General features: G+C 48.6%; 1 protein-coding gene across 1 annotated transcript; it reads left to right on the top strand.

Annotated features, from left to right (window-relative positions):
- Positions 1-600: 600 nt before the first annotated feature.
- On the top strand, positions 601-2722 carry LOC120047171 (polysialoglycoprotein-like). The gene is made up of 4 exons (XM_038992704.1): positions 601-661; positions 847-912; positions 1076-1159; positions 1296-2722. Exons 1-4 carry the CDS (start codon positions 601-603, stop codon positions 2720-2722), a joined length of 1638 nt encoding a protein of 545 aa, XP_038848632.1.
- Positions 2723-16914: the final 14192 nt, after the last annotated feature.

The raw sequence follows: 16914 nt of genomic DNA on the forward strand, positions 1-16914 counted from the left end.
CTACAGTTTAGGGGTCACACCCACTTGAATGTTCTTCATATGACAAACCTCCACCAGCCGAGTCTCCAACAGAGCAAATGAGGAAAATATGATATATTATGATTTATGTTAGTAACAATACAATATGGGAATTTTATCCCAAAGCTACCTACAGCTAACATATATATTTATGTATGTGATCTATGTAAATAAAGGAGTATAACACAGCTGTAAAACTGTGAAGGACTATATGGTGGAGGCCTACCCATTTCCCAGGAGCATTGTAAAAAGTGGATTTGGGTACAGTGTTTATTTCCCCCTAATATCTTTGAAGATTACACCTAAAATAATTAGGCCTACTTCTTTCTACTGCTGATCTGAGACCATTAGGGTTAAACATTACAGATATAAATGCAATACATGGAGTAGAAAAGATTGCCTGCCCACCAAAGAATCAACATACGTTCTACATGGTCTATTTCTATCTGAATGTAACACCTCAATCAAGCTTGTTAATTGATCGTTAAGTCCTGTTTGTCAGGTAAAAGGTCATTAGTGGCCTATATAAGCCTCATACAGGCCACGGGAAGACATTACCTGTTGATAACACAGACTATTCTCATGATCATGGGAGGTGTGAGAGAATTACTGCTCTTTGTGATGACTGTGGGGGTTGTCAAAGGTTGGTTCACTAATGTTTTATTTGGATTGAAGGGATTTGTTCGGGAAATATGCGGAACTTTACAAGTGTGAGATTAAAATTTGACTGTCTGTTTCTTCCGCGTTGGTCAACTTTTATTCTTCACTGCTATTAATATATGTAGTTATTTTGTGTCAACTCCACTTCTGTTAACACTTTCTCCTCAGTTTCTTGTTACCCTGTTGGAAAGTCCCAGAAGCAAGAGCAAGTCTCTCTGCAGAGCAGACTTGGAGGTAAGTGTTTCTTTCCACAACCCTTCTAGCTTTGTACTGTGTCTATGGTGCTGCTGTGTTTGACACTCATTCAACACCATAGAGTAACTCAGTTGTCTAAATAATGTTGTCAAACCCTTTGATTTGGTCATTTTGCTTGTGTACCTTAACCTACGTTTTTCAGAGCTGTCATCAAATGACGTCTCCATTGTGCATGCCCTGGCCTTGCTCCGATCCATAGGGTCTGACGCTAAACAAGACAGAGAAGGTACGGCCTGAAACATACTTTTAAATCTGTGTTGGGTTCATGTTGCTCAATATTCGAATGGCAATTTGGCCTAGACCGTGTAGAACAGCTGTGTTGCTGTAGAATACCCAACTGTTCCTTTATGTTTTCTCTCTAGAGTATTTAGAGACTAATGAAGTAGAATCCCAAGCTTCTCCAAACCATGGTAGCTCTACGGCAAATGATGCCCTGTCCTCTGACGACGCTACCTCTGAAGCAGCCACTGGCCCGTCTGACGACGCTACCTCTGAAGCTGCCACTGGCCCGTCTGACGACGCTACCTCTGAAGCTGCCACTGGCCCGTCTGACGACGCTACCTCTGAAGCGGCCACTGGCCCGTCTGACGACGCTACCTCTGAAGCGGCCACTGGCCCGTCTGACGACGCTACCTCTGAAGCGGCCACTGGCCCGTCTGACGACGCTACCTCTGAAGCGGCCACTGGCCCGTCTGACGACGCTACCTCTGAAGCGGCCACTGGCCCGTCTGACGACGCTACCTCTGAAGCGGCCACTGGCCCGTCTGACGACGCTACCTCTGAAGCTGCCACTGGCCCGTCTGACGAGGCTACCTCTGACACTGCCACTGGCCCGTCTGACGACGCTGCCAATGGTCCGTCTGACGACGCTAGCGCTGCCACTGGTCCATCTGACGACGCTAGCGCTGCCACTGGTCCGTCTGACGACGCTACCGCTACCTCTGAAGCTACCACTGGCCCGTCTGACGACGCTACTTCTGAAGCTGCCACTGGCCCATCTGACGACGCTACCTCTGAAGCTGCCACTGGCCCGTCTGACGACGCTACCTCTGAAGCTGCCACTGGCCCGTCTGACGACGCTACCTCTGAAGCTGCCACTGGCCCGTCTGACGACGCTAGCGCTGCCACTGGTCCGTCTGACGACGCTACCTCTGAAGCTGCCACTGGCCCGTCTGACGACGCTACCTCTGAAGCAGCCACTGGCCCGTCTGACGACGCTACCTCTGAAGCAGCCACTGGCCCGTCTGACGACGCTACCTCTGAAGCTGCCACTGGCCCGTCTGACGACGGTACCTCTGACGCTGCCACTGGCCCGTCTGACGACGCTGCCACTGGCCCGTCTGACGACGCTGCCACTGGCCCGTCTGACGACGCTACCGCTGAAGCTGCCACTGGCCCGTCTGACGACGCTACCGCTGAAGCTGCCACTGGCCCGTCTGACGACGCTACCTCTGATGCTACCACTGGCCCGTCTGACGACGCTACCTCTGAAGCAGCCACTGGCCCGTCTGACGACGCTACCTCTGAAGCAGCCACTGGCCCGTCTGACGACGCTACCTCTGAAGCAGCCACTGGCCCGTCTGACGACGCTAGCGCTGCCACTGGTCCGTCTGACGACGCTACCTCTGAAGCTGCCACTGGCCCGTCTGACGACGCTACCTCTGAAGCTGCCACTGGCCCGTCTGACGACGCTACCTCTGAAGCTGCCGCTGGCCAGTCTGACCATGCCATTGAGGAACTGTTCACTTCTGCATCTGAGCCCCCGTTGACCACAAACATGGATATCTGATGTGGGACATGGTGCTCGGGGTCCATGCAAGAGTTCATGGGTATTCTAGTCCAGGTTGTGTGTGTAACTGCATTTTCTTGTTTTGGCTCAATTAAACGTTAACTGTAATACTTGTCCTCAGTATTGTTTTGACGGTTCCTACTTGGAGTTGAGGTCTATGACTTGAGTAACTGTGGTGATGGCAACATTTATTTTGCATTATAACCATGCTTTGGCATCAGCAATGTTTACTTTGACCCCTGTGCTTAAATCACCATTTGCCTTAAGCTACATTTGGTCAAATTATGCTAGTAGCATCACATGATGTGGAATGGGTTCTTGTTCATTTAAACTTGATGGTTGTGGAACTGAGTGTTTGGGGTTGGTACATATGAGGCTGTTGCTAGAATCGGGGTTAATGGTGTCAGTGCTAACTAATATCACGGTTGTCAACTTGCATTTAAATGACTCTGCTGGGTGTCTTCTCTCGTAACTGACTTGGTTTCCTATTAGTGAATGCTTACATGTAAAACCAGCTCTCGTATCATTAGCCCATCGTTTTGGCGGTTGGTCTTCATATCCCAGTGCCAATCCAAACTTTCAGGTTTAAATAAGTCAATGCTAACCTGTCTTAGCTGGCAGGCTGCTATCAGGTCCAGGCTCTCCCAGAGTTGCTTGTAGCGCCGCTAACCTAGGGTTTGAGGGCAGGAACAGTTTGACCAGGATTTCCCACCCACTCCGATTTACATGGGATAAACCATTGGAAGAAACCGGTAAATTTCTATGAGAAGCGTGAGGAAGTCTGTTCATACAGGCCTTCTCTAGCCGCATGATGAACGCTCAGGGTGTGCGTCGTAGCAAACCGTACTTAGTCGCCATGAATTCAAAAAGCATGTACACGCAACCTTTAAATGCAGTTAATACAGCAACAAAATTGGCTCCAACTTTTGAGCTACCGGTAGGTATCTGCTGTAATTCAAACATTTCTGTGGCACCGCTTTACTCATTTATGCCAACCAAATCCAGATAGCTAATGTTCTGAAAGAGCTGTAAAACCTGGACCCATACAAATCAGCTGGGCTTGACAATCTAGACCCTCTATTTCTGAAACTATCCTCCGCCATTGTCGCAACCCCTATTACCAGCCTATTCAACCTCTCATATCGTCTGAGATCCCCAAGGATTGGAAAGCTTCCGCTGTCATCCCCCTCTTCAAAGGGGGAGACACCCTGGACCCAAACTGTTACAGACCTATATCCATCCTGCCTAAGGTCTTCGAAAGCCAAGTTAATAAACAGATCACTGACCATCTCGAATTCCACCGTACCTTCTCCACTGTGCAATCCGGTTTCCGAGCCGGTCACGGGTGCACCTCAGCCACGCTCAAGGTACTAAACGATATAACCGCCACCGATAAAAGACAGTACTGTGCAGCCGTCTTCATCGACCTGGCTAACGCTTTCGACTCTGTCAATCACCATATTCTTATCGGCAGACTCGGTAGCCTCGGTTTTTCTGATGACTGCCTTGCCTGGTTCACCAACTACTTTGCAGACAGAGCTCAGTGTGTCAAATCGGAGGGCATGTTGTCTGGTCCTCTGGCAGTCTCTATGGGGGTACCACAGGGTTCAATTCTCGGGCCGACTCTTTTCTCTGTATATATCAATGATGTTGCTCTTGCTGCGGGAGATTCCCTGTTCCACCTCTACGCAGACGACACAATTCTGTATACTTCTGGCCCTTCCTTGGACACTGTGTTATCTAACCTCCAAACGAGCTACAATGCCATACAACACTCCTTCCGTGGCCTCCAACTGCTCTTAAACGCTAGTAAAACCAAATGCATGCTTTTCAACAGTTCGCTGCCTGCACCCGCCCGCCCGACTAGCATCACCACCCTGGACGGTTCCGACCTAGAATATGTGGACATCTATAAATACCTAGGTGTCTGGCTAGACTGTAAACTCTCCTTCCAGACTCATATTAAACATCTCCAATCCAAAATCAAATCAAGAATCGGCTTTCTATTTCGCAACAAAGCCTCCTTCACTCACGCCGCCAAACTTACCCTAGTAAAACTGACTATCCTACCGATCCTCGACTTCGGCGATGTCATCTACAAAATAACTTCCAATACTCTACTCAGCAAACTAGATGCAGTTTATCATAGTGCCATCCGTTTTGTTACTAAAACACCTTATACCACCCACCACTGCGACCTGTATGCTCTAGTCGGCTGGCCCTCGCTACATATTCGTCGCCAGACCCGCTGGCTCCAGGTCATCTATAAGTCAATGCTAGGTAAAGCTCCGCCTTATCTCAGTTCACTGGTCACGATAACAACACCCACCCGTAGCACGTGTTCCAGCATGTATATCTCACTGGTCATCCCCAAAGCCAACACCTCTTTTGGCTGCCTTTCCTTCCAGTTCTCTGCTGCCAGTGACTGGAACCAATTGCAAAAATCGCTGAAGTTGGAGACTTTTATTTCCCTCACCAACTTTAAACATCAACTATCTGAGCAGCTAACCGATCGCTGCAGCTGTACATAGTCCATCTGTAAATAGCCCATCCAATCTACCTACCTCATCCCCATACTGTTTTTATTTTATTTACTTTTCTGCTTTTTTGCACACCAGTATCTCTACTTGCACATCATTATCTGCTCATTTATCACTCCAGTGTTAATCTGCTAAATTGTAATTATTCGCTCCTATGACCTATTTATTGCCTACCTCCTCATGCCTTTTGCACACACTGTATATAGACTTTCTTTTTTCTACTGTGTCATTGGCTTGTTTATTGTTTATCCCATGTGTAACTCTGTGTTGTTCTCTGTGTCACACTGCTTTGCCTTATCTTGGCCAGGTCGCAGTTGCAAATGAGAACTTGTTCTCAACTAGCCTACCTGGTTAAATAAATGTGAAATAAATAAAAAATATGGTGTAATTTGAGACTCTACCTTTAATGCACCATGTAAAGTGTTGGTCCCATGTTTCATGAGCTGAAAAAAGATCCCAGAGATGTTCCATAGGCACAAAAAGCTTTCTTCTCTTAAAATTAGTGCACACACATGTATTTACATCCCCATTTCTCCTTTGCCAAGATAATTCATCCACCTGACAGTTGTGGCATAACAAGAAGCTGATTAAACAGTATGATCAATACACATGTGCATCTTGTGCTGGGGGCAATAAAAGACCACTGTAAAGTGTACAGTGATGTCACACAACACAATGCCACAGATTAGATTAGCGCCTAATATTTTTTTTTAAATTGACTGATTTCCTTATATGAACTGTAGAAAAGGCCAATGGAGTTGGTGGAATAATCCTCTAATTCATGGCCACTTACTCAGCTGGGCCAGAGCGCTTTAATTAGGTCAGGTGGCAATGACCGACAGATCTCATCCACATAAAAGGAGGAAAACGGCATCGCCTGATCTCGCTGCTTTCTCTTCCTTAACTCCGTCTGCTTGAAGTTCTGTGCGTCCATGAATCCACGTAAGTCCACCGACTCTGTTACCTTTCATCTGAACTATCTGTTGCGAGCGGGAGAGTGGGCCATCAGTTATTGTTTATAGTTATTATCGCGGAGCGCGGCTTGGAGCGCACGCTTCAAACATATTGTGTAATGTGAATTGTAAATGATCGCGGCCATACGGATCCTCATAGGCCAATTATGCAATCGATATGGTTAATATGTAATTAAATTAATTCCATGTACACATGAAGACCAATTGAAAGGGTGAAATGAGAAACGTCATTGTTTGCTAACTGATCGACTTTGATATCAAACTAAAGGAGATTATAGATTGAATGACCATTCACTGTTTGTATTTATTTCATGATTTATGAGAAATAGTTAAGAGCCTAAATGACTCACAGGTGATTACTATTGACTTCTTAATGAACTGGATTGTTGAATTCCCTAATTATGTTAATAATGAATGATTGTTATGATTTGATCTTTGTGATTATGAATTTGATTGGATACGTGTTATTTTGTTTCCTTTGTTATGCAGCACAGACTACTCAGTAAATATACCACTTTATGGTTAAAGGAATTCCTGCCTCAGTCTCATCCATTCTTCTGTCACCTGACACGTGACCACCTGTTCACCTTCACTGTCAGTCATCCTACCTGTCCAGCTACCCACACAGATTCCACTAATCTTTCAATGGTCTGTCGAGCCGGATGATGACTGAACCAAAGACAGGTGAAATGGAGGAGGAGAGGGAAGAATTGTCTCCACTGGAAGGAAGAGAGGAGGAGAGGGCAGCTGAGGGAAAGGTCTTGGAACAAAGGAAATATCCAGGAGCTAAGCCTAAAGCAACAAAGGCTTCATCCTCAACCACCAGCAGCACTAGAAGAACCAGGCAAGCACCTGGTTATCTTAAGGATTATGTGGTCGAGATTTCAACATCAAAGGGCAAGCCCACTAGAGCTCAAGGTGGTGATGGATCAACTGTACGTTTCAGCCATCAACCATCTCCTCTGAGCCAAGCACCGGAAACTGCGTTGGAGCAGGAAAGTGGTCTACAGGAAGAACCCATGGAGGTGACTCCCACAGCACAGGTCAACCAGCTTCCTGAGGCAGGCTCCGCTCACTCCTTAACTAAAGGGAAATCGTCGAGGCACTCTAGACGGAGTGGGAGTTCGACCAGTGGATACCCCTTTGGAAGTGGCCATGGCAGCCGCCATTCACTAGCCCTCAGCGATTCACAGACCGCTGTCCTACAAGAGAGGATGAAACTATTAGCTTTGGAGGAAATTGAGCGTCAGATTGAGGAGGAACGACAGGCTGATGAACGATGTCACCTATTGGATGTGCAGGCCCGTAGTGCTCTACAGGAACGGGAATTCATTGCCAAGGACCTGGCACAACAGCGACGGCACCGTCAAGCCAGAAGGGAATTGGAGGAGGCACGGATGGTCTCATCCTTCCTGGAGAGGAACGAACAGGGAGTTGACCTGACCACCCCTCCACATGGACCTGACCTGTCTGCCTTTCTTTCCCAATCTGCCCCTCTGGTACAGCATGGCACACAGTCCCCGGAGGCTCCGGGGTCAACAGCCAACACGGAGCACGGGGGACAGGCCGCTCCACCAACGCCCTCTATGCCAGTGACACCAGTTAGCATTCCTCCATGTGGACAAAGCATCACTCCTTCGCCTTTCCGCCAATTACCAACCACGGCAAATCATTCCTCTCGTCCAGGGCCAGGCCAGTCCTCAAACATCAGGTGGAAGGGCTCTCACCCAATTCCGTCTGCCACCAATGGAGAGTCTGGGACAGTAGGGGACCGGCCCAATGAGGCCACAGTGGGCTCATCAGAAGTCCCGGGTTTATCCTTCACGCAACCAGAAGAGGGAGCCAATATTATGAAACTTCTAGTAGCCTCAGCCTATGGAATTCCCAGACCCAAACTGCCATACTTAGAGAGCGGAAAGGAGAGTGAATTTGTCCTTTTGGAAATGGCATTGGAGAGCCTACTGGGTATTCACAGTCATCTGTCAGAACGCTACAAATACCAAGTACTAATGGATCATTTGCGGTTTCCCAGTGCATACAGGCTGGCCCAATCTTTTATGCACTCCGCAACACCATACACTGCCGCTCTCCAGGCCCTGAAGGCGAGATATGGTGAGCCACGCCAGCTAGTCCAGAATGAACTAAACAACATCCTGAACACGTCTCCAATTAAACTGGGAGACCATGCTGCCTTCCAAGAGTTCTCCCTGGCTGTCCAATCCCTGACCTCAATGCTCCAATCTGTTGAAGGAGAAGATGGGAACGAGCTGAAATGTGGCTCCCACGTGGACAGGCTTCTCAGCAAGCTTCCAGTGTACCTCAGAGACAGTTTCATTGAACATTGTTTGAACAAGGGCATCCTGAAAGAGGGCTCGAGAAGCACCTATGCTCTCAGAGACCTGGCCGCATGGTTGGAGGTGAAGGCAAAGGCGAAGAGTATCGCTCACCAGGCCACAATCTCAGCCATAGCCACCGGGGGAAGGAAGGAGTTTGAACGCCAGGGGGGACAGAAAAGACCAAATCCCACTACCATGTACTTAAATAGTGAAGCCGGGGAGGAACCCGGGAAGAAGACCCCTCTCAAGAGCAAGAACATCAAATTCCAGCCTTACTGCCCATATTGCAATAGTAAGGGACACTTCCTTGGCTCATGCACCAGGGTAAAAAAGCTCACTCAAACTCAATTGAAGGCCTGGATCACTTCAGGCGAGCGATGCTACAAGTGTGCCCGTAGCCATAAGGCGGAGATCTGCACATTGAGGAAACCCTGCAATCGCTGTAAGGAAATCCATCTCACAGTGTTGCATGATGTAATTCCCCAAGCACAGAAGGAGCAGAGTATGCTCATGGTAGGAGCTGCAAAGGAGCTGTACCTCGACCAGCAGAACCGGTCTCCAAGGGTCATGTTGAAGGTGGTCAAGGTCACTCTGCAAAGTGAAGGGAGAAGCATTGATACATTCGCCGTTCTAGATGATGGGTCAGAAAGAACGATCATTCTCACGGCGGCCACCCGTCAGCTAAACCTGGAGGGGACTCCCGAGACCCTTAACCTCAGAACGGTGCGACATGATGTTATCCAAATGAAAGGCTCTGCTGTGACCTTTAGCATTTCACCTTCAGGAAACCGGGACGTGGCCTATAACATCCCCAATGCCTTCACGGCAGATGGCTTGAATCTTGCGGAGCACTCCTGCCCGGTAAGTGTTCTACAGAAACAATATCCTCATCTACGAGGATTGCCTCTTCCTAACCTGGCCAGAGTAGCGCCACTTATCCTGATTGGGTCAGACCACCCACATCTCGTCACCCCGACTGAGCCTATACGAGCTGGACCAGAAGGAGGGCCCATTGCTGTCCATACAGCCTTGGGTTGGGCTGTGCAAGGTCCAGTCCATCTACTTCTCTCCACCCAAGCTGTACAGACACAGCAAGTCCTCTTCACCAGAAGCAATCCAGCTCCATCCCCCTGTGCGGCCACTGACCTCCTTCGGAATGTAGAGATGCTCTGGAAGATGGACACCTTCTCCAACCGGAAGCTACAGGAGGTCACCCGCTCAAAACATGACTCCTATGCATTAGACCTCCTGGAGAAGCGCACCACCACTGAACTGGATGGCGTTCAGAGGTACGCAACCCCACTGCTACGGGTGCCCAACCATCCTCTTCTGGCAACCACAACACGGGCTGTACTCCCACTACTGCGTGGAACGGAGCGACGCCTGGTGAAGAATCCTGAGCTTGCTGAAGTTCATAACCGGGAGATTCATAACCTTGTGAAGGCAGGCTATGTCACAAAAGTGACCGCTCATGAAGAGGGAAACCCACTCAGCGAATCCTGGTATCTCCCTCACCATGTTATCCAGCAACACGGTGGGAAGTACAGACTTGTCTTCAACTGTTCATTCCAAGCTGCTGGTCAAAGCCTGAATGACTGTCTACTCCTGGGACCAACCTTAGGTCCTTCCTTGCTCGGTGTCCTTCTCCGGTTCCGGCAGCACTCTACAGCCATCAGTGGAGACATCAAAGCCATGTTTCATCAGATTCGTCTACTGCCTTCCGACACCACACTGCTCCGGTTCAAATGGCGAGATATGGAACGAGACGCAGAGCCCACCATCTATGAATGGCAAGTACTCCCATTTGGCACCACCTGCAGTCCTTGCTGTGCCATATACGCTCTGCAGAGACACGCACGGGAGCACCCAGACAGTGACCCAGAAGTATGGGATTCAGTGGAAAATGCCTTCTATGTGGATAACTGCTTACAGAGCATCCCATCCATGGCTGAAGCGAAAGCACTCCTCGATAAAGTACGGAATCTCCTGTTCAAAGGGGGATTTGAGGTCCGACAGTGGGCGAGTAACAGAGCGGAGGTTATCCAGCACCTCCCGCCACAAGCTAGGTCCAGTAGCAGTGAACTCTGGCTATCGCAGTCTGGTGCTAACCCACAAGAGCCCACTCTAGGACTGAGATGGAGCTGCATACCGGATACCCTTGGGTACAAGCACCGCTCAGCCCTGAGTACCGAAACCCCCACTCTGCGCACCATCTATCGGACACTGGCCAGTCAATACGATCCCCTTGGGTATATCCTGCCATACACAACCCGGGCCAAAGTCTTAGTCCAGGACCTGTGGCAGACCAAGAGGGACTGGGATGAACCGATCCATCCGGCTGACCTAGTGGAACGATGGATCTGTTGGGAAACAGAGTTATCCGAGCTCTCTGAAGTCCAAATGCCAAGATGTTATGTACCACCCTGTGCTGACCAACTGGGATCATGCCTGGAATTGCATGTGTTCTGTGACGCTTCGGAGCGAGCTTATGGGGCGGTTTCCTATCTAAGAGTGGAGGATAAGGCAGGACACACCCATGTCTCCTTTGTCATGGCCAGGTCCAGGGTCGCACCCAAGAAGTAGTTGTCAATGCCTAGGCTGGAACTCAGTGCTGCCCTTTCCGGAGCCCAGTTGGCCTCTACCTTGCGAGCCGAGCTCACCTTGCCAATCCAAAGGGTCATCTACTGGAGTGATTCGACCACTGTATTGACCTGGCTCACATCGGAGTCCTGCAGGTATAAGGTGTTTGTCGGAACTCGCATTTCGGAAATCCAAGACCTGACAGAAGTCCAGGACTGGAGGTATGTTGATAGCATAAACAATCCTGCTGATGACGTTACTCGCGGTAAAACCCTTAAGGAACTGGCTCAACCCCATCGCTGGAGCTTGGGACCACCATTCTTGTCCCAACCAGAGAACGAGTGGCCGAAAGCCCCCAGGCGTGCGGCTCCTCCGCAACCAATTGAAACTCATGAGTTAAGGAAGTCCGCCCAATGTTACAGCATCTCTACGGAACCAACAACAGCTCTCCCTGACCTAGCACAATCCCAAACACTGCCGGATCTGATCGCCGCCACAAACCAGACCTCAGGTGGGGTGGCTTCTATACCCACCTCCCTCGCGGCAGAGACACTACTCCTCCAGCATGCACAAGCAGTTAGCTTCCCTGAGGAGCTAAAAGCTCTGAAAGCTGGTAGGGAAGTTGCTAAGGAGAGCCGTCTTCTCTCTCTCGCCCCAGAATATGATCAAATCCTTGGAGTGATCAGTGTCGGAGGGAGGCTGCGCCGAGCAGAAGTTTTGGACCCCGACGCTATCCACCCAATTATCCTTGACTCCAGACACCCTCTTACCAGGCTCCTCATCAAGAGTTATGATGAAAAGCTTCTCCACCCAGGGCCAGAGAGGGTCTATGGGGAGATGAGGCGGAAGTACTGGATACTTGGAGGACGAGGAGCCATTCGTAAGCACCAATACGCCTGCGTAGAATGTCAGAGATGGCGGGCTGGAGCCACTGTGCCCAAAATGGCAGATTTACCCCCTGCTCGCTTGCGCCTTCTCAAACCACCCTTCTGGTCAACAGGAGTAGATTGCTTTGGCCCCTTGACGATCAAGCTAGGTCGTCGAGTGGAAAAGCGCTGGGGCATTCTATTCAAGTGTTTGACGACTAGGCGTGTCCACCTGGACCTACTGGAGAGTTTGGATACTGAAGCCTTCCTCATGGCCCTACGGCGGTTTATCTCCCGACGGGGGAAACCCTACGAGATCCTGGCTGACAGAGGCACAAACTTCAAGGCAGGAGAAGCCAGGTTGGAGGAAGCCTTCCAAGCCATGGAACCCAGCCTCCAGGATAGGCTGATGGACCAACAAATCTTATTCAAATTTAACCCTCCAGGAGCTCCTCATTTTGGAGGAACATGGGAGCGAGAGATCAAATCTGTAAAGACGGCCTTACGAGTCGTCCTGGGGGACCAAACTGTCACTGAAACTGTCTTGCGGACCGTCCTGATAGAGGTGGAAGGGATATTGAACTCCAAACCCTTGGGATATCTCTCTGCAGATATCGCTGACCCCGATCCGGTTACACCGAATATGCTCTTGATGGGACGCCGAGATGCGTCACTTCCTCAAGCCATGTATGCTGATACCAACCTCGTTGGCAGACGCCGGTGGCGACACAGCCAGATCTTGGCTGACCATTTCTGGGCCCGATTCATTCGGGATTACCTACCAAGCCTACAGCACAGAGGGAAATGGCGGAGAGAAATGGCCAGCCTGGAAACTGGCCAAGTAGTAATGGTGGTGGACCCTCAGCTGCCTCGAGCCTCCTGGCCGGTGGGACGTATCACTAAGACCATGCCTGGGACCGATGGTCGCGTTAGATCAGTGGAGATCCAGGTAAAGAACCGGACATATATTAGGCCAGTTGCTCGACTAATTCCTCTCCCTGAGATGACGGAGGACGGGGAGCAATGAGCCTTTTTGAGGAGTGTGGAATTTAACAAATTTCCAGGGTGGCTGTAGAAAAGGCCAATGGAGTTGGTGGAACAATCCTTTAATTCATGGCCACTTACTCAGCTGGGCCAGAGCGCTTTAATTAGGTCAGGTGGCAATGACCGACAGATCTCATCCACATAAAAGGAGGAAAACGGCATCGCCTGATCTCGCTGCTTTCTCTTCCTTAACTCCGTCTGCTTGAAGTTCTGTGCGTCCATGAATCCACGTAAGTCCACCGACTCTGTTACCTTTCATCTGAACTATCTGTTGCGAGCGGGAGAGTGGGCCATCAGTTATTGTTTATAGTTATTATCGCGGAGCGCGGCTTGGAGCGCACGCTTCAAACATATTGTGTAATGTGAATTGTAAATGATCGCGGCCATACGGATCCTCATAGGCCAATTATGCAATCGATATGGTTAATATGTAATTAAATTAATTCCATGTACACATGAAGACCAATTGAAAGGGTGAAATGAGAAACGTCATTGTTTGCTAACTGATCGACTTTGATATCAAACTAAAGGAGATTATAGATTGAATGACCATTCACTGTTTGTATTTATTTCATGATTTATGAGAAATAGTTAAGAGCCTAAATGACTCACAGGTGATTACTATTGACTTCTTAATGAACTGGATTGTTGAATTCCCTAATTATGTTAATAATGAATGATTGTTATGATTTGATCTTTGTGATTATGAATTTGATTGGATACGTGTTATTTTGTTTCCTTTGTTATGCAGCACAGACTACTCAGTAAATATACCACTTTATGGTTAAAGGAATTCCTGCCTCAGTCTCATCCATTCTTCTGTCACCTGACACGTGACCACCTGTTCACCTTCACTGTCAGTCATCCTACCTGTCCAGCTACCCACACAGATTCCACTAATCTTTCAGAACTGTAATTCAGTAAAATCTTTGAAATGTGAAATGTTTGTTCAGTGTATATGGAAAGATTGTCTGAGCTATATGCTGCTACTGCCTGTGTGTTTGTGTGTATAGAGCAGTTGGCCTATGATGTCATGTCCTGTCTGTCACTCTTCGGAACATTCTAGAACACACACACTCACTCACCCACCACATCACATCAAGGAATAAAAATAAGAATCCTTGCATCACATCACTCTGCAGTGTTCCCGGACTCACATTAACCAACTGACTAGATCACTGATCCAAACTGATACATTGAGGAGATTGAAATATTGTTAACCTAAACATTTTCCTCCGCATGCTACCTAGCAGTAGCCACCACAGCCATTTTGAAATGGCCGTGTCAGCCAATCAGCTCCGTTGTTGCTCAAACGGGGACATGCCATTCCATAATGGCTGCTTTGTCTACTGCTAGCTAGCATGAGGACGGAAAGGGCATGTTGCCGGAAAACAAGCAGTATTTCAATCTTTTCGATGTATCAGTTTGGATAAAAGTAACATTTGGAGAACAGTGTTATATCCCATCACTGCACTGAGGCAGCAGGTGGCCTAGTGGTTAGATTGTTGGGCCTGGTACCAAAAGGTTGCTAGATCGACTCTCTGAGCTGACAAGGTAAAAATCTGTTTCTCCCCTGATCAAGGCAGTTAACCCACTATTCCTAGTCTGTCATTGTAAATAAGAGTTTGTTCTTAACTGACTTGCCTAGTTAGACAAAATGGAGGTATGTTTTCAGACCCATATCTCACACCAGCTCCGCAGGGTCTTAATCTAACCACGATGGCGTTCCCTCTAATTGTTTTCGGCACTGAGCAAATTTCAGTCCTAGTATTTTCCCAAACTAACTGATCTTAGAAGTCTGGATAGTTGAAGGGAATATGGAGGTAACTACACCGAGCATAATGGAAGGCCATATTGCTTTCACCCATTCAGGCATCAGTGTCCTTGTATCCAACTGGGACAGAGGCTAGGATTCAATCCAAAAAGCTAGCTCGCTTCCGTCTATATACGTTTTTACTCACCTAGACCAAGGTTAGTGACACAATATAGACAATATGGTTCTAGCTCTATCTAGCCAATAGAGAATGATAGAGATATCATCTTTATAAACACTGAATGTACAAAAAGTTAAGAATACCTGCTCTTTCCATGACATAGACTGACCAGGTAAATCCAGATGAAAGCTATGATCACTTACTGATGTCACTTGTTAAATCCACTTCATCAGTATAGATTTAGGGGAGGAGACAGGTTAAAGGATTTTTAAGCCTCGAGACAATTGAGACATGGATTTTGTATGTGTTACATTCAGAGAGTGAATGGGCAAGACAAAACATTTACGTGCCTATAAAACGGGGTATGTTATTAGGTGGCGGTTTCCCGTGTGTATCAAGAATGTCCACCACCCAAAGGACATCCAGCCATCCTGACACAGCTGTGGAAAGCCATGGAGTCAACATGGGCCAGTATCCCTGTAGAGTCCATGCCCCGATGAATTTAGGCTTTTCTGAGGACAAAAGGGGGGGGATGGGGTGGGACTTCCTATAGGTTAAGGTAAGATCACAGAATTCCATACAGGTCACCAGGGGGGATCAGCCAATGAATTATGCTCATGAGAAAACATTCCATATCTGCAGCTGGCAGTAAACCACCAACCTTGGCTTTATACCTGTTCAAACACACTCTTGTTGGCAGTGTGCACTCTTTCAGTTTGTTTGCCAACTCATAGACGTAGTAGAAGAAGAAAATGGACTACTTAAAAAGGGAGATGGCCTCAATGGCGCTGCCCGTGCTCTTGCAGACACCATAATGGGCCAGATACAATGATACGATGTCTATCTAAGTATATGGTTACGGAGAATAGTCCCATATGAGATTGTTAGGTCACGTCATCCCCTTTCGTGTTGTCGTCGTGGCAACAGGTCGGGAACAGTTCCTGAGTGAAGGCGAGGCATGCAGCCGTGTCTGCCCGTCTCCGTAGTTCGTCAGTTTTCCAGCCTCGTAGTCCAGCAGCATTCTGATGCGGGAGTGGTGACAGTGGCCAGCCACCGTTTCCAGGTGTAACAGTATAACTTTAGTCCGTCCCCTCGCCCCGACCCGGGCGCGAACCAGGGACCCTCTGCACACATCAACAACAGTCACCCACGAAGCATCGTTACCCATCGCTCCACAAAAGCCTCGGCCCTTGCAGAGCAAGGGGAACCACTACTTCAACGTTTCAGAGCAAGTGACGTCACCGACTGAAAGGCTGCTAGCGCGCACCACCGCTACCTAGCTAGCCATTTCACATCGGTTACACAGGCACCCATTGTGCCAGGTGCTCAGCTGGCGCTCATCCAGCTGGAGGCTCTAGGGAAGATCGTTCATTCCCACCATACACCGTTTCCCCTTTTCCTTCCTAGGGATGCCCTCGTACGTTCTCCTGGGAGAGGAGCAGGTGATCGTTGGCCGTGCAAGGGTCAAAGGTCAGGGTGCAGCGGTCTGAGGAGGAGGGCGAAGGGAACATGTGAGAAGACAATTAGGTGTACATAATATCTATGATAGTTTTATGTTAAAGTAAGGAACAACCACATACATTCGCTGAGGTCCTGCTTCCCAGCTAGGTTACATGGAGCAGCTGGACTGGGGATCACAGCCAGGATGGTGCACTTATCCTGGGCTGAACCTACTGAAGTGGGTTGGGGGATGGGGAAGAGAAGGGAGATTGGTGGAGAGACACAGAGACATATTTTAAAAGATTGGAGATTACTATCCCTAACAATAAAATCCTTCATACATTGAGGTAAGGTTACCATGCTTGTCCTGCCCCACAGCTGTAGACACAGCCTCGTACAGGTCCTCAGACACTAGCTGGAGATCCCTTACAGGATGTCTGTCACCCCACTGAGCCCCTCCTACAGTTTAGGGGTCACA

Source organism: Salvelinus namaycush, chromosome 5 (assembly GCF_016432855.1).
Source record: "Salvelinus namaycush isolate Seneca chromosome 5, SaNama_1.0, whole genome shotgun sequence".
NCBI lineage: Eukaryota > Metazoa > Chordata > Actinopteri > Salmoniformes > Salmonidae > Salvelinus > Salvelinus namaycush.